The following is a 24,886-nucleotide window of genomic DNA, read 5'->3' as shown; positions in this document are numbered from 1 at the left end:
ATCAAAGAAGACCTTACATGCCTACCGGAAACTGTATCAAAAATGGATCAAAATTGGACGACAAGCGTGGCACCGCCCACTTTTAGGTGAAATCGCATATCTCGAGATCCATCCTACCGATTTCAATAAAACTTGATATGATTCCTCGAGTAATTCCTAAAATATCAGGAATGCGTAATTGCGTTAATCGAACCAAAGCCGTTCAAGCACCTAGGTACTGAATATGAGGACCCATTGCTTATAGTTGAATTCTTATCGAAAATATCGGTCAACCTGTGAGGCATACAATTGAGACTCGGACAGAATCCTCTCCTGGCAATATTATTCCTGTGTATAAAAATGGGTTGAATCGAGTCTACATGTGCCTGAGTCCCCATATACCCCATATATCGGTCAATATCTTAGTTATCTTAATTAAATTTAGGTGGGGTATTGTGTTAGTAACGGTAGTTTTTGTGCTTAGAGTGAATAAAATCGGAGGGAAACTCACTCTACACTATATGTACCTTTGATCTTTACAAGTTACAAGAGTATAAAATTTTCGGTTGCATCCGAGCTTGGCCCTTTCTTGCTGCTTTCTTTATAGAAATGTACAAAATCGTTCTACATGAAACAAACCAGTTAAATAGCTTGAATAGAACAGGTGAAGACTGTACAAAGACGATCAGCTACAACTTGATATTTGATATGAATTTTGGTCGATTTTTTGTTCTACCATTAGCATGTGAAAAGTTTTCTGACACCTTCTAATCCTAATGGAGTTAATCCAAGCTTGATCTACAGGCTTAGATTATTGGTGGTATTAATGTTGGTTTCGAGAAATACATACGTGTTTTTAACCTTTTCAAATTTTTAGTTGTCAACAGTTGTCGTTCCCAAGATGCTAGCAATCTTTGTTTTAGCCTACAGGTACTTTGTCATTCCCTCGTTCACCACAAGACCAACATCATCCGCTTTTTTTCTGGAAACGTCTGCTACATACAATTTTTTCAGCAGTACTTTGAAGAACAATAAATCAACAAAAAGCTGTTTGGTGTCGATCTGTTTGGCCTAGTCCAGGATTCCACGTGTAGTGAAAATATAGTTTAGAGTTGTCTCCAGGATTTGACGTATTATAAAATATAGTCCTTTGGTGGATTTGTTAAGTTAAGTCTAAAGCCACACTGATAAGGTCCAATCAGTTTATTCACAATGGGCTTAGAGTTATATGGGTCCGTCACATATTACGCCGAACTTATTTGTGGGGAGTCGATCTAGGGAAGAAGTAATTAGTCTCAGACAACACATACCACCCTGTTATAGGCTGGCATACGTTACTAACTAAAGATTATTCCAAAAAGTCTCCTAAAAGATTTAGGAAAGAAATGAAGTCGTAGGATAAGAATTCTAAGTTTTCCCATACACCTTCCCGTTCGTATATTGACAGATAAACTTGTAGCCTGATAAAATTAAGTACTTGTACCAACATTTTCGTATCGCTTCCTCAAATGACCTTAATTCAATCATTATTTTTGTTTTTATTCCCCATAGATGCGTGGCAAACGTCTCAACGGCACCGCGAACTCGGCCAAATTAACAAAGCTGAACGCGAATACGCGCTACCACATCTGCGTCATTGGCACCGGTAATTGGCTGTCCGAGCCGGCGGCGAATGCCTTGCAAAGGATACACTTTAACGACACCGTGCTAATGTTACGCGACGATGCGGCCGCAAGTGGCGGCAACTACAACGCAGGCCAACAACAGCAACACTACTATTACGACCAACAGCAACAGCAACAGCAACAACAACAGCAGCAGCAATCCGAATATTATCAGCAATATTTTCACACGTATCAACAGCCGCACGACCAGCAGCAATTATTTACGCAAGCCGAGCCGCAACAACAACAGGCGCTAATCGAGAATACCGTCGTCACGGACAATGCGCTGCGGGACGTATTGAAAAATACACACATCACCACTTGTACGGACGTGCAAACGCTGGACTCGACACCGAGTCTGGTGACCGACGAGAACGGGCTCTCCAGCAACGGCTTCATACACTCGATATTAACGCGGCGCCTCGGTCTGATTGTCGGCTGTTGCCTGGGCATCATTGTGTTCATTGTCATGATTTCGGTGTTGAGTTATGTGAAACTGAAGAAGCAACGCATCGAGAATGCCAAAAGACAAGCCGCCATGCCACCCGAATACATTTCGTATCGACACTTCTCCATACCCAATGAGGAGCTGGTGCGCGCCTCGGTAGCTGGCGGCGCTACCACGACAATTTCGAGTGTACCAAGCGGCATTAGCGCACACATCAGCGGCACCAGCCTGAGCACCAGCGCCACTGCCACCACGGCTACCACGCCACTGGGGACCAGTACCGGCAATGGCACTGACAGTAAGGGCGTCGGTGGTGGTGGCGGCGGCACAATGACATCCGCTACCAACACGCTAAAGAAGAGCGAAGTCAACGCCAACTTAACGGGCGTGAGTGGTGTTAGCGTCGGTGTGAGTGTCGGTGTGGGGATGGTTATTGCCGAAAGCAATGGCTTGGTGAATTTGACCTCAACCGCCACAAAAGCAACGAGCAATGATGTCAGCGGCACAACGACATCAGTGGACGCAACAGCGACAGCGAACAACCACAATCACCATGCGCATCAGCAGCAGCAGCAGCAGCACCACCACCAGCAATTGCGGCTCCAGCATCAACAACAGCATCAGCACCAGCTACAGCGCCAGCAACAGCAGGCGGGCAATCACCATCATCATGTTGTTGGCGGCAATAGCGGTGTGGGCTACATGTCGTCGGGCGTTGTTTTGGGCGCGAATCACTTGAATGCCTGTTAGTTGCGGCATAGCGCTTGCCACAACGCCGCAAACGTTGTCGCGAAACTCCCTTTCGGCCATAAAGTTACGAGTATTTTTAAGGTCCTCTTAAAACAGACACAATCGCGTATACTCGTGCATACATACATACAGACATATATAGTTTGTAGGCGAAGACACCTTAGGCTAAGCATAACTGTAAATATGATAATGTAGAAAGAAGTGACTTGTTAATGAAAAGTATGCAAATCGGGGCAACGCTGGCGGTAAAGCAGCTAAGAGCTGGCAAAGCAGGGCATCCATCGTAGTAAGTGGAACGGTTATGGATGCTGTGGTATGTCATGCCATGCCATGCGCTGCGTCTCTTTGCCTCCAAGAGTGTATAAATATGTTTCTAATGACTTTGTTAGTTGTATTTAGCTTAGCTATAATGTGTTAGGCAACCTAATTTAAGTTTAGATTTATGATAGATAGGCTCAGATTGAAACTCTTATTATTTGCTGTACTCCGGCTACAGACTTTTAATCGAACACACTCATCAATAATGCGCACACAATAATTGAACACACATAACTAGCATTAGATCGATGCTAAATATGAATATAATATTAAAACTGAATTTCGAAAGAATTACGTTATAATCACTTCTGAAGTAATTATGTGGCTTATATGACAACTTAGTGTAAAATAAGTAATATTTTGGTTATCTTGTGGTTATATGTATATTTAGTGTAAACATAACATATCTTGCCTTTATATTGCACTGTGCTTTGCGCATTCAAAAAAGTTAGGTTATTCCAAAAAAATAAGTTGAAGGTTATGTCAATAACTCAGACAACGAGCACAACCTTATGAAAACCCGAATAATTTGAAATTTTTTGTATAAAATATGTATAGCATGCTAACTTCAATAGATATAACAACAAATATCGAGTTTTTGAAAATTTTAGAACAGTTTTTCAAATAATAACTTTTAATCTAAAAAATCGATTTATTTGTAATGAAGTAAGATTCGGCAAATTTTTTTATAAAGTGTGTAGAACCTGCTAACTTCACTAGACATAGCAGCTATTTTCGAGTTTTTGAAAATTTGTGGAGAATTCTTCAAAGAGTAGTTTTTATAATAAAAGTTATTTGATGCTAGCTCTATACTTTTTAATTTAACATATTTAGTTAATAAGAAGTTCTGATATTTTCCACTACGTTTGTCAACCTATTTGGAAAAAGAGCATCTCAAATTGACGATGAATTTCATCAATTTTAATATTATTTGTATTCAAATCCGCGTGTTGTTGGAGTTTCATTTGAAATTTTTAATAATACGCCCACATAGTATATTCACCAAAGCGAGTTGTGGCATTTTCCAAATCCGTCAAGTAGTTTTGGAGCCAATTTGATTCAAACCATCAAATATTTCCTCTTTTTATTATTAACATAGATATTTCATAGCTTCAACTAAAATGTAAAACAACGTATCCTCCAAACAATCCCAATTGAGTTTTTTATTGGTTACATCTTGTTACATACATATATGTATGTAGCATACATTTTTAGCTTCGGCTGTCAGATATAACCACTATATAACCAATACATAATCATTTTATAACCAAAACTTAAATTTTGTTTCAGTATGAGTGGTTTCTAACTGATTTTTCAATAAGAGCGCTACAAAAGTTTTTTTTTTAATAAAACAAAAACGGTTTGGGATATCAATAAAATTCTTTATTCCTGTGAAGGAACATTCGAGGCGGCCAATTGACTGGGCCATTTCGTGAGATAACACGTTCACCAAACTTGGTTTTCAATAAATCGATTGTGACATTCGCTGTGTGGCTTGTGGATCCGTCCTGTTGAAACCAAATATTATTCAAGTCCATATCATCCAATTCGGGAGCGAGTCGGTTTTGATCATCACGGACGCCGCCGGCCCTCAAACCGCACCACACCGCAATTCTTGTGGAATGCAATGGTGAGTCATGGAGTACGTGTGGATTGCTGTCTGACCAATAACGCATATTTTGCTTATTGACGAAACCCTTCAGCCAGAAGTGAACCTAATCGCTGAAGATGATTCTGATCATTTTCAAGGACGAAGGCCAAGATCTTTTCGCAAAATTCGTCACAACGACATCACAGATATGCACAATGCTTGTGAACAATGTGTGCGAGACTGATTTGGGTCTTCCTCAAATGATGCGCTAGCGGCAGCAATATTCTCAACACTACGGGCACTTCTTTGTCTCACTGGCACGGGAAAATTTTATACTGTGCCTGCGGATTCATATTTTTCCACCATGTACTATAACTTTCAAGTTGATATACCACAGCGGGAATCGTGTGAGATTGTAACGGCGATGAACTTGCAAGAATACACACCTTTTCCAAATTCCATTAAAACAAAAAAGAGCAGGGGTTCCCTAGCAAATGTTGATCAGCAACCGGCACTTGTGGGGGTTTTGGAAGACACAACTTGTCATAGTTGCAATGAAGAAGATAAGGTGGAAACATCAAACACTTTCTCCTCCACTTTCCAGCTTACGGTTGACTAAGGTTGAAACATTTTGTTGCCATACTTTTAACCCTGCGAATTGTTTGGAATTGATATTAGCGGCCTTAATAAATTTTTGACAGGCTCTCGACGTTTTGTCGATATGCGACGGTCGTTTTGATCCATACCTAGAAGTTCTGGGCATCATAACGCCTATCCGTTCTATAGCTATCTAAGTAGGATTATTCGTGGCCTAACGAGAAATCAGCCTGTTTACCTAACCTTATCTAAGTTAATGTTCATCATTATTCTACAATCTACATTTATTAAATCTAATATAAAATTGTATCTTTTCGGTACACAACAAAGCTTATAGTTCTGAAGAACAAAACCATTTCGAAAATGTTCCTAACATTTTTTAAAAGCCTTAAGCCGATTTCTTTCATAAGCTCACCAATAAAACTTCATCCTCATTGAAATTTTATGTTCTTCCATGGCACTTAAAAACTCAAATTATGCATCATAGTTTGATAGCGCTTATATATCAGAAATGTTCTATCAATATTTTATTTGAAAGGTTTAGATATTCAAACAAATTCCAAAAAAATTTCCTAGCTTTGAAGAAATAGTGTTAAGTTTATGGTTCCAGATACTTTAAAATAAAATACTTTGAAATTTTATACATACTTGTATATCAAGTGTAATTCTGATATCTACGAAAGAGAAAATGTTTGACCATTATACAAAAAAAATTTATGAAATCTTAATTCCAGAAAGAAATTTAATTGATTTGTTTACAGATGATTCCTGTGTAACTTCTTTAACTTCTATTTTCAAACAACATAAATATTAAAGAATGGCATACACTTGAGAACAACTCGAAAATCTCGTTGGAGGTTAAGTTCTGTCTAGGCGTTCCACAAGTTCATAAACATGGTCATTGCCAAGCGCACCCTGTTGTTCTTGCTTAACAAAAAATGTTTTTTACAAAAAGTGAATGTGAAAAATATTTTTATTCCTAAGTCGCTAAGCTTTGATACTAATTTTGAATAAACATTTTACATTGCGTTCAAGAAGATTTTTTAAGGCTAAAATTGCAGAAATTATTGTAAAAAATAGTGAAAATGATTTAAAATGGGTAAAAACTAGGTTAGTGAAATCATCTTGTTATAAAATAAAAAAAATGAAAAACATTTTTGAAAGTCATTGTAAATACCAGTTTCACAAATACTTTATACCTAACAACTAATTATAATCGAAAACAAGAGATAAAAACATTTATGATATAAAAAAATAATTTAAGTTTTTACAGTAAGTGAGCATATTATTGAAAGCTATTTTAATTTATTTAAATTAGGCAAAAAAACTTGCGATAAAAATCTAATTTTCAATAAGAAATTTCACTTTTCAGCAAAACACATAAACCGCTTGAGAATTTGAAAACTATGTTTGATTTAATGAAATTTCATCATTTCAGTCAAAACGCTATGATATTTAAGGGCGTCTTTTTGTGGATCCATAGGAATTTAAAACAATCCTGCAGTGAAGCGTTCAGGCAATCCCAAAAATAGTAGTTTTTCAATAGAAAATTCCAAACAAAACGGAACAGTCACTAGTCACAGCAATATGAAAAAAAGACTCGGTTGGTTACGTTACGTCCAAATGCCTATCTAAAAGCGGATCCCACTTGGACAGTTGAGAACGCCGGTATATTATAATAAATAAATAATACTAAGTATTGAACGAAAAGGCTCTCAAATCTCGACAGAATACCTGGAGCCGTCCATAAATTTGTTGAGGGGACTGATATTCAGGTTCGTCGAAAATGCCGACTGCCTAGATGTTTCAACATCAGTCTTGCAAAAGCTGGACAATTAAAGAAAAATTGTTGGGATGTATGAACAATTAGTGGCCGACAAGATTTTCAGCCTTTAGGGGATGTACGCCAATTGGAGAATGTTCAGTAAGAATTTCAATGATTGAATGATTCCGGAGGGAGGCGCAGACGCACGGGAAGGAGCTCGCTATGAAAAATGCCTAGGTCGTAACTCTTTTATTTAGAACTCTTTTAAAAGAGACTAGTTCGAAACTCTTTTATTTTGGAGTAAACTCAAAGTGGTCCTAAAATGACCAGATTTAAAACTTATACGAGTATAAGAAACTAACTCACTAAATTTCTTAGACATCTTTGTTAACAGTTTTTTTTTTTTGCTTTATTTCTTACTAAAAAAAAACTGAAATAGAGGTCTGGTCAACGAAGCGTTCATATAGTTAAATCATAACTAGTTTCTCAATTGAAATATTTCTGACTGAAATGAAATTAGTTGGAGAAAGATCTCAGAAAGAGCAGTCCACAGTTAAACTTCCTCATAATGAACCAACGTGAAAATTAAGGTTTTTTGTATTCCTAGTTTCATGCACTTCTGTTTCTTATTTTTTTTAAATCATGAACAAAATCGCTAAAGCCCGTATATGTTTTAAAACAGCTTTAATTAGTGGACACTAGTTCATTTCCGATCAAATGTTGGCAGCTTACATTTTGCACCCGGAAATTGATGCCTATCATCAACCAGCTTCAAAATTGTTCCACGACTATATCATGACTTATGTACAACTAATTTCAGGAAAGTTCACAATCATCTCCAAAGGGTTCTGAAAATAGTTCGTGGGTGGTCCAGAACTGGTTATATGATAGTCTATAAACAGCACCAGCGGGTTCTGCACTAGTCTCAAGACTGGGGTTCTACAAATACTGGTTCTTAAATGGTCTACAACTAATTCCAGTATAGTCCACAACAAACTCCAGCGGATTCCGCACTAGTTTCATGACTAATCTACAACTAGTTCCAAGATCAACTAGCTCCAAGATGTTCTACCACTATATCATGAGTGATCTCCACATAGTTCCAGGATAGCCCACAATCAGCTCAACAGGGTTCTACAAGTAGTTAATGGGTAATACAACTGGTTATAAGATAGTCCACAACCAGCTGCAGTGTCCAACTCAGTGACTTACAACTAGTTCCAGGAAAGTCAACAATAAGCTCCAGTATGTTCTATTACTGGTTCGCAAACTAGTTCCAAACTAGTCCTCTTCAAAATTAAATCTTTTATTTTCCTAATCATTTTCAAAATATTTAGAGATCTTTTTTCGCGCTCAACACACATACATACATTAATAAAATAATTTAAAGTCGAAATTTTAATGCTAAGCAGGCCACAAAAAGCCTAAAAATTATATAAAAATAATAAGAAATAAGAAAGTAGGGTAAAATTAATTAACTAATTAATTAAGTAGTTGCAAATACAAGCTAAAAAATTAAATAATAATTATAATTACACAGAAAACGAAGTAAAAACACTCAAAGCGTTTCACTTGTAAAACGAACATTTGAATGGAAATTCTTGTTAATTTAATTTACTCAAAAAATAATAATAAGAAATTTACTGAAAACTAGCCTTAGTAAAGGGAAAACACTCGACAGCTTAATGAATGCTGGAACTCTAACACAACCAATAACGAAACGAGAATAATGCGCATTAAATCAAAATCGAAATAAAATAAGAAAATAAAAAGTAAATCACTGCTTAAAACCACACACACACACACACACACACAGAAATACAAGCAGACTTAGGTGCATAAACACACATACAAATAAGTATATAAGTAAGTGCGTGTGCGAATTAAGGCGATCCTATGCGCTTATGTACCGGCAAAGCTAAACATAAAATAAACAAATAAAACAAAAATCAAAAATGCAAAATGAAAAACAACAGCAACAACTATTTGTGTAGTCAGTCTATAAGATATAAAGCAAATCAAAGTTGCACGAGCAAATATGAATTTCAGAAATTTGCACAATAGTTCAACAATCTTACACACATAACATACATAGCATAGCATAGCATAAGCACTTGCGATCGACCATTTATTCTTTTTTGATATGCGAAAATACTCGACTTTTGTTTTTATTGTATTTTCGAAGACTAACAATGCACATGTAAAGTCTCTTTAAAATACAAAACAAGTCTTACCAAAATAAAATAATAATAAAACCGCAAAATGAATTTATAGAGCAGCAGACGAATGCGGTGAATATGAAAAATGTTTGACTGCCTGGCAGCCAGTAAAAAATACGCAAAACAAAAAGCAACAGCAACAGCAACATAGTAATAAAATAACTGATAGTCTAAGCCGTAAGTACGAAGTGAAATCAAATCAATGCAATGCCAAATAGTGTATGTTCTAAGCTACAAACCAACACACACACACATGCATACAGCATTATGTATATGTATGTGGTTAGATGTGTTGCCGTACACGCACCAACAACCAGGAAAAAAAAAACAAGTAAACCAACATACAAAATGAAAATCAAAAGTAATAATAAAGAAAATTTATAGCTTAAGTATAAGTGAGAAATGCTGCATTAAAGAGGAAATTATAAATAAAGAAATTATTATACAAAAATATAAAATAAAATGCAGTTTTCATTCGCAGAAATAAATGGCATAATTCGTAAGTATGTATTGGAAGGAGATTAACAACAATACAGGTATTAGGTTTGCCAGGGCCGAAAATAACCCAGCAAAGCAGATGAAGAGTCTGCTACCGCAAGGTATTATGTGCTCACGCAACAGAGTATTGTAAAATATTTCAACTAACGGTTGTTCGTAATGCCTAAAATTAATTGAAATAGATATAGAATTTTGTATAATAAATAATCAGTATGCGATTCTGCTCAATCAAATATTAGGTCGCAGAGGAGATAACTTCAGTAAACATTGAGATAAATAGAACCCGGAAATTGTAGTTTCCTCGGGTATCAAAAAACTTTATCCTGATAAGTTGATAGAACTGTCTTTAATAGCTATGCGAAGCATGAGCACGATTTGTCAACCAGTTTGCTTACAGCAGGTACTTAAGGGGGGAGCCTGCTTTATAGGCTTCAAAAGAGTTTTTTTAGGCTTTTTTTGGGAAGGAAAGAAATAATTGATTAAAGCGAAATTTCTTGAGTTTATAGTTATATATTTAAGCATCTTCTGGAAAGTTTTTGGATACGAAATCTTTGATATTCTGCCTTTGGAAAGCGATTGCCCGATGCATTTCGCATGTGCATTTGTCGGGCGGCGGGCAGGATACTGGTCTCAATTTCTATCTGAAACAAAAAATTCAAAGAGATTCCTGTTTGTCAATAACTTATCTTTTAGTTAAACTAAGACAATTTCAAAAAAAGTTTGAAATTCTAAAAAAAATAAAAAATTGAAAAAAAGTTGTTTTTGACCAAACAAATTTTACTTTATGTTTAAATAGAAGATAATTTAATCCCAAAAATAAAAAAACTTTGCCCCAATTCCATACGACGTTTGGGTTTTTTTTTATCTCGCCCGCCAATTAAGAAAAATCGACAACTGAGAAATCGCGCGTCAAAGTTTTCGCTTTCTGTCCAAGCGCTCATATATCTGCTAGACACTCGGTCACTATTTCCCTTCTGGCTTCGACAATATTTCGAATTCCTATCTATAACTTTGGGGACATATTCTATAATTTTTAAAGAGATTTAAGCAAAAAAAAGTCATCTTTTTAAGCTTCTAAAGCAGGCTCCCCCCTTAAGTCGGTACACCTCAATAGTGCGTTGCGATTTTTACAATGGATAAAAATATGGAAAAAGAGTTTGTCTAAAACTTTGTATTTCTAAACAAATTTCGTGTTCGGAATCATTGTAAATGTTGGAAAAGACTTACGGTGATTCAGTTTTATCACAAACACTAGCCTACGAATTATACAAAATTTTAAAAGAAGGTCGAGAGATCGTTGAAGACATGTTCAACTGAAGAAAATATTGAAAAAGCGAAGGATATGGTGCTTGAAAATCGTCAAAGAAGCCTCAGGGAGATGGCAAGAGAGTTTGACATCTCTCCCGAGTCCGTTCGTATGATTTTAGAAGATACTTTAGTATGAAACGCATTCTTGCTCTACTCGTCCCGATAAAGCTGAGTTTGTTTCAGAAACAGTACCGGAAACAGGTCTCTTTAGGCATGTTTGATCGGGCCTATTTTGATCCCACATTCCTTGAATTCATTATAACAGCCGGTGAGACATGAGTTTATGTGTTTGACCTGTAAACAAGTCAACAATCATCGAAATCACCAAAAACCCACCCCAAGGCCGCTCAAATATCAAGGTGATGGTCATTGTTTTTTTTTTGATGATCATGGTTTGGCGCCCAAAAGTCCATACGAGACTTGGGTGGAAATTGGGCTCGAAGTGACGAGGAAAAGGCTAATTGTTTTGCAAATCACATAGAAAAGGTATTTCAACCCAATTTGCAAAAGAACAACTTTAAGCTGCCAATCTTACCCAACACAGCTAAAGGGTCACTCGAGTCTCTTATGACTTCACCTTCTGAAATCATTGGTATCATCAAAGAACTGAATCCAAAAAAGTCGCCGGGACATGATAAAATTTCGGATACTATCCAATTTCATGGAAAAAGTCGCAAATTATCTTGATAGATAAACCTGGGAAAGACTTAACACAGCCGTCTTCATACAGACCAATCAGTCTTCTACCCTGTCTTTCAAAAGTATTTGAAAAAGTATTACTATCAAAGATGTCTCCTTTCCTCCACGTAAATAACACATTACCAATGCAACAATTCGGATTTCGTGCGAAACATGGCACAATAGAGCAATTAAATAGAATTACTAACGAGATAAGGAAAGCATTTGAGCACAGGGAGTACTGTTCAGCAATATTTCTAGATGTAGCTCAAGCGTTTGATAAGGTGTGGCACGAAGGTCTTTTATATAAGATTAAAAAAATTCTACCTTTAGAATTGTATAAAACCTTGGAATCTTACTTAAAAAATAGAAAATTTATGGTAAAAGTGGGAGATTTCATGTCTGATGAACGACAGATAAGGGCTGGTGTACTACAGGGCAATGTTTTAGGCCCTCTATACATAATATATACAGCAGATCTTCCAACAGCTAATAATTTATTAACGTATAAACGTGAACGAACAGAAGTGTAAGCACATTACATTTTCGCTAAGACCAAAGATATGCCCTCCAGTAAAAATAAACAATGTTTTAGTACCCCAAGCGAACGAAGTAAGATATCTTGGTATTCACCTAGATAGAAGGCTCACGTGGAGAAAACACATCTCTAGTAAAATAACATGTATGAAGATTAGAGCTGCAAATTTAAATTGGCTTTTAAATAAAAACTCAAAACTTAGCCTAGACAAGAAAGTGCTTTTGTATAATGCGGTCATAAAGCCGATTTGGATGTATGGCATTCAACTGTGGGGTACGACCTGTGCAACTAATATTGATCTAATACAACACCATGGTACATGCGTAACGAAAATATCCATAAAGACCTTGGTATTCCTATGGTAAAAAAAGAAGTAGAAGACAGCAGAATTAAATATATATCTAAACTCCGAGATCACCCAAACCCTCTGGCTAATGCTTTGGTACATTCCTGTGATCAAACACGACTTAAAAGAAGAGATATGCCTGCTTATTAAAGAGCGACGTATCACCAAAAGGGCTCAATCACTTGCTTGAGTCTGTCTAGTTTTTAAATAGATTTAAGATTTTACTACTTATTGTTAGGCTTTAAGAAAAAGCAGATACAATAAATAAAATAATTTTGAAAAAAAAAAATGGTTTGGCGCATCATGAATTTTTTTCCAGAGGGACAGGCCATCAATAAGAAGTCATATTTGGTCGTCTTAAGACATTTGGGTAAGAACATCCGTCGAAAATAGCCGCAATTGTGTAAGAACAATTCATGGGTTTTACTCGATGATAATGCACCATCGCATCGAGCTATGATTGTGACCGAATTTAATCAGATTTGGCTTCGTGTGATTTTTTCTTGTTCCCCAAAATGGCATTGCCGCTCCGTGGAAGCTGAAGGAGCTGAAGGCCATCCCAGAAAGAGCTTATAAAAAGTTCTTTGAGAGCTGGAAAAATAGTTGACATAAACGTATTGAGGATTACTTTGAAAATGACAAAATAAATATATAAATATTTTTGTTGATGGCGCGCTAATTATTTGGCACTTCGCTGGCTACGTTTGATGTTCGATTTTTTTGATTGTGTTATATTGGTACTCATATTCCATAGTTATGCTGACAAGATAGGCTGTTTTGAATACTTAGTTAATTTTTGCCAGCTGTTTTGCTTGGACGCGTTTTGGTTCATTTTCGATTTTTGTTTATTTTTGCTCACTTTCGACTAAAAACAGCGTCACGTTGACATTGCTCAATAGATCTTGGACTTAGTCCGCGACCCAGATCTGTTCCAGCGAGTCATAACTGGCGACAAGTCATGAGCCAAGGCTCAATCATTCCAATGGTTGTTCGAGACCGTAACTTTGGGACTACGCTTCGATTGAGGAGACAACAACTTTTTTACGTGCTTTGAGGATTAGAAGAAACAGGCAGAGGTGCAATATATCTGAGAGTGACCTCTTCAAAGGGACCAATTAGATATTCATGAATAAAGAAACACTTTCTTCAGAAATACAAAATTTGCGATAATTTTTTAACAAACCTCATATAGTTTACCGATTAAAGTACTTTCATCAAATTCGTCGTTTGGGTCAAAATGTTATAATAGGTTTAATGTACACCGGGATCTAAATAAATTAAATATTTTTTCTTGACGCATCTCCTCTAAATATGTTTCAATCATGTTGAAACAATTGGAAACTAACTTTGGTAGAACTATAGGTAGAATTGCAATTCTCGTGCCGATTTGTGTCGAAACATATCAAAACACCTATTATAAGGCGCAGTAACAAGGTCGCTGACGAGCTGAGATAAGAATACTCTTGGAACATTCGAGGAATCCGTATAAGCGGTTAATATGGAAGATGATGGAACCACGAACTTATGAGCTCTACGGCGACCGAATAACTTGAAATTTTTAGAGTACACTCAGCTCATATATGAAACGCCGGAGACCCTATAAAATATATATCTAAATGATCAGCGTGAGGAGGTTTCCATTTAGTCATGTCTGTCGAAATAATTCTACAGTTTCTAAAATATCGTTTTTCTAGTTATTGTTTCAGATAAGCTAAACAGCCGAAATCGCGAAAGTGAGTGAATTTTTTTTTGAGGCGAGGGTGTTCAGAACGCTGTAACTAATGCTCTGCCCAATATTTTTAGCTTAGAATTTATATCTATACTGCCAAAACACATGTTAATAAATGGTAATAAACTTAAAGTTCCATCTCTTTACTGGTCGTAGAAAAAATATCCTAAAAATGCTTAAAAAACAGCTCGTTACGTGCGATGACCCCCTTAATGTGATTTCCCTTCACAAATATTTATATAAAATTAATATATTTTTATTTGTATACTTAATCGCTACACAATTTACTTTTGTCTTACGTAATGATTTAACCTTTATTTAGTTGTAATATACTGATTTCAGTAATTTTTATGGCAACATCTGCTGCGGCTAATATGGTATTCAGCACACAGCACGTTGCTCATACGCCCTGACGAATGCAGATTGCTTGTTTAATGTTGGCAATAAATGTGAGCGGCGCAAATATTTAAGCTCAGCAATATAAGTACCTGTGTACAACAAGCTCATTCGTGTATTTTCATGCACACACACACACACCGCTGTCTCACCGTCAAGTCGACGCTAATTAGAAACATAGACTCAGCGACAGCTCCAGTGCAGCGTCGCCACTCGCTGTTTCACCTTTGCCGCGCTGCGTTCCTCATGCTGCGCGCATTTTTATGTGTATGTGTGTTGGTAAGTGCGGCGCCTACGCGTATCACAATGCCAACTGCAAGTAATTAAAACGAAGTTTAATTGGGAAAATTTTTGTTTTGCATTTGTGATGTCATTTGTATGCAAGAAGCATCGCCGGCGCTTATATAATATACCAATGTACTTACACAAATACCGGCAGAACAAATATGAGCATATAATGCGTGCGATATTATGATGTGTGTGCATGTGGTTATATAGTTTTTATATGCTATCGACTCATCTTTGCAGTGAACTACAACAACATCTGACTAACAAGCAGGTAAACATTGTTCCAGGTTACACAGTTCACGGCAACGTTAACTTCGAGCAAATTAAGCTGTGTTGCAGGTTACAATTACACTTTAGTAGTATCGCTATTTCAATGAGTGGCATTTTGGCATTAAATGAAAATTTTTGCCATTTTTCCTTCAATTATAATTTCATTCATTGCTTTCATGAATAGCTGAAACCCCCAAAGGTGATCTAGTAACAGATGACCAGAGCCTACTAAAATTATGGAGGGAACACTTCTCCAGCCTGCTAAATGGCAGTGAAGGCATAACACCGGGTGGTGTCGAACCTGATTCCCCAATCGATAAGAATGGAGCAGACGTTCCATTGTCCGACCATGAAAAAGTTTGGATAGCAATTAGCCGTCTGAAGAACAACAAAGCGGCGGGGCCGATGGATGAGCGGCGGAGATCTGATAAGCTTCTTTGTATAAAATGGTCGGACGAAAGCATGCCCAACGATTGTAATTTAAGTATGCTCTGCCCAATCCATAAAAAAGAAGAATCCACAATCTGTGCAAACTACTGTGAGATAAGCCTCTTCAGCATCGCATATAAGGTTCTATCGAGCGTATTGTGTGAAGGAATAAAACCCACAATTTGCAACCGACCAGATATTCACCATGCGACAAATCTTAGAAAAGACCCCTGAAAAGAGGATCGACACACAACACCTCTTCGTCGAATTTAAAGCTGCTTTTGACAGCACGAACAGCAGATGTCTTTATGCCATCTGAATATCGAGGAGCAGCACCAAAAGTTCCGTCAGCATCGCGAAGGACGTCTCCGAGCCGTTCGATAACAAACAAGGTTTCCGCCAAGGCGAGACTGGGGAAGAAAATATCTCAAGCTACACAACTAAATAGAAAAGGTACAATCTTCTGTAAAAGTGTACAACTGCTGGCGTACGCTAATGATATTAATATCATTGGCCTTAACAACCGCGCCCCTCTGCTTCTCCCGGTTGGACAAAGAAGCGAAGCAAATGGGTCTGGTTGTGAATGGGAGCAAAACGAAATTTTTCTTTTTTTCAAACAAACAGTCGTCGCATTCGCAACTTGGCTCCCAAGTCACTGCTGACAGTCATAACTTCGATGTCGTAGATAATTTCATCTATCTTGGAACCTGCATTAACACCAATCACAACATCAGCCTCGAAATCCAACGCAGAATAACTCTTGCTAACAGGTACTAGCGCATACTACCGAACCTGATTGTAATCGGTCGAGTAGGTTACGAGATATGGGTTTTTACCTTAAAGTGGGCAGTGCCACGCCGATCACTTAAATTTAACACCGCCTCTTATAAATCATTTTCGTACCATCTGGTATGTAGGAAGCTATATCTGTGGAGCATTTATTTATATATTCATCGTACTTTTAGTAGTTTACAGCTAAATCATTATATGGGGAGTATGGATGATTATAACCCGAATTCACCTATTTTCACTGGGTGGGTAGGGATCCCAGAAAAATTTGCCCTCACGAAATTGGTTACTATAGCTTTAGTGGCTTAGAAGATACATATATGGATTAAACTTAATAGAGGTCGGAGCCAGGAGATCGTAGAAGCAAGGGGCAACTGTGCGCAAACAATTTTGAAAAAGTGGGCGTGGCCCCGCTCTCTAGTAAGTTTAATGTACATATCTCCTAAGCCACTAAAGCTACAATAACCAAATTTACCCTGCTGAAATATGATATGAACTCCCAGCAACAATGTGAAATTGGATGGCAGGGGAAGACAACCCCGCAAACACAATTAAAGTATTTCCCTGGCTTAGATTCTTTCAATTTGCAAGAGTATGAAATGTTCAGTTGCACGGAACTTAGCCCTTCCTTACTTGTAGTATATAGATTTAATTTTAACTTTTCCGCTTGATTAGCTTCAAAAACGTATTTTTCTACTCTGAACAGGGTATATTAAGTTTGTCACGAAGTTTGTAACACCCAGAAGGAAGCGTCGGAGACCCTATAAAGTATATATCTAAATGATCAGTATGTTGAGTTGAGTCGATTTAGCCATGTCCGTCTGTCTGTATATATACGAACTAGTCCCTCAGTTTTTAAGATAACGTTTCGAAATTTTGCTAAGCGTCAAGAAGCTGCTCATTTGTCGGAACTGTCGATATCGGACCACTACAACATATAGTTGCCATACAAACTGAACGATCGGAATCAAGTTCTTGTATAGAAAACTTTCACATTTCACAAGATATATTCACGAAATTTGGTACAGACTATTTTCTAAAGCAATAACGTAATCTCCAAAGAAATTGTTCAGATCGGTTCAGAGGGAAGAAATTATTCAGATCGGCTCACTATAACATATAGCTTCCATACAAACTGAACACATAGTTACTAAAAGAAATGCACCTGTAAAGGGTATATTAGCTTCGGTGCAGCTGAAGTTAACTTTGTTTTTTGTTTTAGTTTACTTAAAGTATACTTATTTTACTTTTAAGTGGATATAACCGCTTAAAGTATAAATAAATACAACTTTTCGTAAATTTTTAAAGTCAGTGAGTAAATTATTTTGTGACACTTTCCAAATGATTTATCTTTAAAAAAATTTCAAATTTACTTTATGTAAACTTTTAAATTTTATTCTAATTTTTTAGAAATTTTTGAATTCTTAAAATATACTTAGTTTACTTAAAAAATACAAAGTAATTTGTATAGTATACGAACACCCTATACTTACCTTTACATTTTAGAGCAAACAATTTATTACTCTCCTGGACTGATATTATTTGTTTGTTTAATCGAACGACGTTGTTGGTTAATTAGAAAACGACGACAGACGAATATCGAAAGAACGAACGCTCGACTTCACATTTGATAAAATATATTTAAAAAGAAATTAATTCACTAATTCACTAGAGCACTACAGCACTCACTCCTTCGCTATTAACACCATTTACAAATATAAACATTTCATAGAAAACAAAATTACCTAAGCACACTATTTGATATCACTTTACACACATTTTCGCTTTCATATTCTAGAACACTTACAACACTTTTCACTTAATTTAAGTTTTCATTTAATATGCACAACTCTGAATCAAGCTTTTAAATTAAACAAAATAATTAAAAAAGCACTTTTAATTGAAATTTCTCAAAATTTCTAACGTGTTTATTATTATTTTTCACGCAACACGAACTTTGACCGATCGCGTTTGAAAAATTCCAATTGATGTGCTGAACAAAATGAGCACGACAGACTGCAACCGACATAAGTATGTCAAATATTAAAATACGCACGTTCGTATGGATACAGTTATGTAGTTGTGCAGCTGCCTCAATAACTGTGTCCCTAAGAACTTGTGTATTTTAATAATGTATTTGACAGATGTCGTTTGTAGTCTGTCGCGCTCATTGTGTTCAGCGCTTGACTGACTGTGAGTAAAAATACGTAGTGAGTGTGTAGAGTATCTCACGACACGAAGTGATGCTGTTGTGTTTGTTGTATGTGGCGTAGTTTGAATGGGGAGAAGGAGTCCGTTGTTTTTGTTCACCTTCCTTTGCACTTGTAAATCGAAGCATAACGACGGCGTAATGCTGCTACTGCATTATGGCAGTTTTGCTTCTCCTTGAAATTTTGTTAGTGAATTAGAAGCAATTTGGCGATAGATTCGTCAAATGAACAAAACTCGCATGCGATTTTTTATATACTCTGAAATTATCTTAAAATGCTTATTTGAATATAAAATGTAATAGTTATAATAATGTGCTTTGAAAAAGAACTATCTTAGACAATACTGATTAAATGAGCATTTGGTTTAAAAAGTACTTTTACAAAGTAAAAAATAAAAATTCTTTACGATGACCCTTTATTTTCACTTTCTACTTTTGTACTTAATTAGAGATTCGAAGATGGTTGCATAAAATTCAAATAAGCAAAGAAGCTTCTACTTCCTTCCCATTTGCAGTATACGTAACCTGGAGTGATTTTCCCAAATTTTTAAACACGATCATCAGCGAGTTTCAGAAAAAGTAAATCAGACAGACATGCAAATAAACAAAGACCAATATGAGCATGACCGTAAAGGAGAGAATAGGCAATGTATATTCGTCTACAATATGATTTGAAAACATCGCAATCTATGATAATAATAATATCATTGAGGTATGGAAGATAGGCATCTTACTGTGGGCAAAAACTAGTAGTTCCCTTTTATTTAAATTTTGCGCGAAATCCCATTCGTCGAAGTATTTTTTTTTTCTAGGTTAGTATGACTGTCAGTGATATCTGTGCCAAATGTCATATCAAAATAGTTGTTAATGTTTACTATACGCTTGTTTTTCTAAAGTACATAAAGTGCTTTCGGCGATTTGTCAATGAGTGAAATTATTCAACAAAGAAGTTCCATAAAATTGTGGGTGTGGAATCAAATTTCTGTCGCCGAAACGTTCTGCATGTTGGAAAAGGTCTTCGGTGATAGCTATTTGTCGCGAGCAAGTGTTTTTGATTGGTACAAATCATTCAAAGGGGATCGCGAAGGCGTTGACGACGAACGGCGCCTTGTACGGCCATCAACATCAACTGTTGATCAACACGTTAATAAAATAAAAGAATTGGTGCTTGAGAATCGACGTTTAAATGTCAGAGATCTTACCAGAACCGTTGGAATATCCAAAATCAATAAATTTTTCCAAAAGAACGTCGCTTTCACGTCTTCGAAAGAATGCTTTCCGACTACCAGAATGCTATAAAATATATTATTACTGGCGAAGAGTATTGGATCGATACTTACGACCCGGAAACAAACGATCAATCGGTCAAATATCGTGGCGAAGGTGAGCCGAAGATGAGCCGAAGCCGAAAAATCCACGTCAAAGCAGATCAAAGGTCAAGGTTATGTTGACAGCTGTCTTCGAATATCGAGATGAAGTGCACTCTGACTTCCTTCCGACCGGCCAAACTGTCTACAAGGAATACTATGCGTCATTCGCGCGAAGCTATTTGTAAAAAGTCGGAATTATGGGCCGACAACTCTTGGTTTTTGCACCACGGAGTCGCGAGTTATTTCGCCTGATTTAGCGCCGTGCGAGTTCTGGCTATTCAGCAAACTCAAACGACCGCTCCGGGGTCGCAATGTAAAAAAGTTAGAGTAGCCTTCACAAATACCAGTTCGAGTTTTCATACAAGAACTTGATTTTGATTGTTCAGTTTTTATGGCAGCTAAATGCTATAGAGGTCCGATATCAGTTATTGCGACAAGTGCAAAGCTTCTTGAAAAGAGAACTTCAGATCGATATCTCGAAAACTGAGGAACTAGTACGCGTATATACATACATTCGAATTTTCAAAGTTATTAGTCAGACAGTCGTACGTGGCTATAACGGCTCAGGTAGTCATGCTGGTCAAAGTAATCTCATATTCATGCATAAAAGATTTCAGAAGAAAAAATAAAATATTCTAAAATGAGTCTCTTTACTCCACATGATTTCAATACTTATCGACTGCTACAGCTAAACAATATTATATTTTTAATAATAATACAAATGACAAGCATAGAAATATTAAAAATTCATAAGTTCATCTAACCGGGAAAATAACGGTATTTTTATGCCATATAACTGCAGGTGATAAATAAGCCTTTGCTAACAATAATAATAATAATAATAACATAATTCAAAATAAATGGATCAATAGGTATTATAGGAGGAACAACGAGCCGATATATGCCATAATCGAAACAAAAACAAAAAGGAATTGTGTCTATAAAAACAAACATCAACAATAAACCGCTAAAACAGCGCGTATTGTCATAACGGGGGAGGGTGTACATGCAGTATGGGGCAATAACCGCGACGGTAAAAATAATAACAACACAACAACAAAGCAACGCTGGAAATAGTATCAACATAATGAATATGGCAACAACAATCCGCTTTTCATAACGCTATTGCATAAGCGATGCCTATTTCATGCAAATAATAAACACGGCGATGTATGTATGTATGCAAGTATATATGTGAATACATGATATTTATTCAAGTGTATTTCTCAGAACTGTAAATAAATACCCAACAAGCAACAGCTGACAAAGAGAACGGTATTTATAAAATTTTCGCCTTAGTCCACCAACTTTTGACTGTTTGTAGAAGTGAACAAATACCAAAATTAAGTTGAGTTCCAATATTCAACAATAACAAAAAACATTAAAAGAACAAAGAATGTATCCGAACCATATTAAGCATCACAGTATTGTTTAGAAACGAAAAAATTTTTCGAAAAGAGATTCCATTGGATTTGAAAATTTTAAATACGTTAAATTAAAGGTCCACTGAAAAGTCCCAGCACGAACACTACTAGAATTAAGTCCATATGTTTTCTGGTTAGCCTGCGAGTATATAAATTTTGCAGCCGTCGGATCACTTGTTTGAATATTCTATCATTTTGAGTGAAGCAGCTTTTGTATTTTTGAAAAAAAAAATGGATAAAAAGGAATCTCCTGGGTTGATGAAATATCGGAAAAACTACAATTGAAGCATAAACTTGGCTCGAACACAAGTCATCGGACGCTGTCCCAGGAAAATCAACCATTAAAGATTGATAAGCTAAGTTTAGACGTGGTGAAATGAGCACCGTAGTGGAACGTCCTAAAAAGTTAGCAAGGACAACATAAAAAAGGTCCAGAAAATAATTTTGGTGGACCGTAAAGTGAAGTTGTTCGACATAGCAGTTACTCTATAGGTATAATTCATCATATCATTCATGAACCTTTGAGTATGAGAAAGCTCTGTGAAATATGGATGCTGTGCGAACACACTTTTGACCAAAACAAACGATGAGTTGATAATTCGAAGCCGTGTTTGGAGATGTTCCAGCGTAATAAACTCGAGTTTTTGCATCGATATATCACAATAGATGAAACATGGCACCATCATTTCATTCTGAAGTGCATTCACAGTCATTGGAGTGGACTGCACACGGTGAACCCGTTCTAAAGCGCAAAAACGCAAGTGTCGGCAAGCAAGGTTATGGCGACTGTATTTTGGGATGCGCATGGAATAATTTTTATTAATAACCTTGAAAAAGGAAAGACCACTGATATCGACTATTGCATAGCGCTATTGGATCTTTCGAAAATAATGGCAGAAATCCATGAATTTGGCTTCGAATGACGAGGTAATCACCGAAACTGAGGCTAATTTTGAAACAAATTACAACTCTTACTACAACAAGTCAGAAAGGGTTAAGTTCGGGCACAACGGAATATTTTATACTCTTGCAATTTGCAAGAATCTAAAGTCAGGGAAATACTTTAAGGTGTAAAACGTCAAACAAAGGAACGAAATCCAAGCAATTTTATATATACATATACTCTATATAACTCATACGTTGACAGACACTTAAGGTTTGTAAGAAAAAACAAAAATCATTATCTATAGTATATGGGAGTTAGGGTTGCATCGACCCGATTTTATCTATATTTTCCAATACCACAACTTTTAACGGGCCACATACTCAAAAACCAATCATATAGAGTAAAGTCAGCCAGATCTTCGATAATCCTTATATTAGTTATATAGTGGCTAAGTAAAGTTTTCACTCAAATTTACTTATTTTAGCCAAAAAGTTACACTGTTATGAATGAAAACCGCTCTCTTATTTTTATTGCGATAATTCTCATATTGACCGATGTATGCTGTACAAAGTCACTCGGAAGTTCGAAAATATTTTTATTAGATACAGGTATATGGGGGTAAGAAAGTATTGGCCCAATCCAACGAATTTTTGACGCACAGATATAGCATTGTCAAAGAAGGATTATCCCTGAATTTTATTTATATATGCATATCACACATTAACTAAAATTTTCGCTCAAAAGTCAACTATAGATACCGGGGTCCACATATTCGGTACCTAGGGGCTTGAACAGTTTTGGTTGGATTTGAATAATTTTTGTTCGTAAGGTGGCACACCATAAGGAATTATTAGTGCAAAATTGTATCCCGTTATATTAATTACTTCTTGATTTGTGTACTGGAAAGTGAAAGAATTTAAAATTGTGCTGTAAGGGAAGTAGGCGTGGTTGTTTTCCGATTTCGTTCATCTTTGAACTGTCCATAGGAATATGAAAAAATGTTACGTACTAAATTCCGTCGAAATCGGTAGGTCGAGTAACGAGATATAGGATTTCACCAAAAAGTAGGCAATACCACGCCTTTCGTCCGATTTTCACACCGGTTCTCGTAAAGCCCTCTCCCATTTTGGAGATTACATTTATTGTCTCTGACGAATTTAGTTATACGTAGATTTATTGCGGTTTTAATAGCGTTGAAGAGTACCGTAATATGGGGAGGGACCGAGATTATCTACCTAGTTTATCCATTTTCGCACTCTCGATAGTTATTTTAATATTTTCGCTATGCAAATTTGGTTATTGTAACTTTAGTTTTTGTTCTGCTACGGTTGTATATATCACCTAAAACTAATCGAGATAGATATAGGGTTATATATAAATGATCAGGGTGACGCGACGAAAAAAGTAAAATATCTTCATGAAGCTTGGTACACATATATCTTGGCAACCAAGAGGAGTTGGTATTTTAGATGGGCGGAATCGGTCAACATATGAGATTTCTTAAGAAAATAGCGTAGTAAGCTTGGGCCTCTAATAGATAAAAATCGGGTCAGTACTACACCTAGCCCTCATATACCCAGTATATGTATACAAAGATTTTGTTTATTTTAGCAGACTTTTTGTCAAATATGTCGGCCAATATGTAAGTCATATTCGTAAAATTGTCTGGAAACACCTTCTCGACTATACTTTAGTAATGTCTAAAGTAATAATGGACTAGTGCAGAGGCCTTTGGAATCAACTAAAAAAGAAAAATTTTATCGGAAACAAAAGATAAAATATCAAACATTAACCTTTATGTGCAAATGCTATTGTACCTGAGAAGAAAAACAAGCCACAGTATATCCTTGACTACAACGCTACCAAAGGAGGCGTCGATGCAGTAGACAAAATGCTTTATGCATATTCCACTAATAGTTTTCGATGCTTTGGCCTTTGGCTATGTTTTTTAATTTGATATAGCGCTCTAGCCAGATTCATTATATATTCGGAAAACAACGACTATATCCAACAAACAGACAAACGACGAAAGCTCCTGCGATGCCTTGCAAAACGGCTTTTCATGCCAGCAATTGAACAGCGCTCTGAAAATCCATAGGTATTAGGCCATGCTCCAACACGCCTGGCTATTGAAATGGCACTCGGTAGTTCTCTTGTTTCCGGCACTATTGCGAACCACTTGCCTGATATTTCTAACGACTTTCAACCTATGCACACTGTTCGTTGTCAACATTGTGAAGCTGGAAAGCCTAAAACCACACGAGAGATTTGCAGTTGGTGTAAAAAACCTGTATGTGACACACATGCCACAACATATACTTTGGGTAAATGTTGTACCTTGAATGATATTTAAACATTTTCAACTTAACTATGTATCTAAAAATCATATACTCGTAT

The 24,886-nt window shown here is 36.4% G+C and overlaps 1 protein-coding gene across 1 annotated transcript in view; it reads left to right on the top strand.

Annotated features, from left to right (window-relative positions):
• Window positions 1-8,842, top strand: part of LOC126759302 (uncharacterized) — a 54,398-nt gene extending 45,556 nt beyond the window's left edge. The window contains exon 5 of the mRNA XM_050474037.1: window positions 1,531-8,842. Coding sequence (XP_050329994.1) covers window positions 1,531-2,841 — 1,311 coding nt within the window. The 3' untranslated portion in view covers window positions 2,842-8,842. The remainder of the gene's footprint in view (window positions 1-1,530) is intronic.
• The last annotated feature ends 16,044 nt before the right edge of the window (window positions 8,843-24,886 follow it).

Source organism: Bactrocera neohumeralis, chromosome 5, assembly GCF_024586455.1.
Source record: "Bactrocera neohumeralis isolate Rockhampton chromosome 5, APGP_CSIRO_Bneo_wtdbg2-racon-allhic-juicebox.fasta_v2, whole genome shotgun sequence".
Classification (NCBI taxonomy): Eukaryota; Metazoa; Arthropoda; class Insecta; order Diptera; family Tephritidae; genus Bactrocera; species Bactrocera neohumeralis.
Note: the sequence above shows the minus strand (reverse complement) of the source record. Positions and strands in the feature narration are given on the sequence as shown.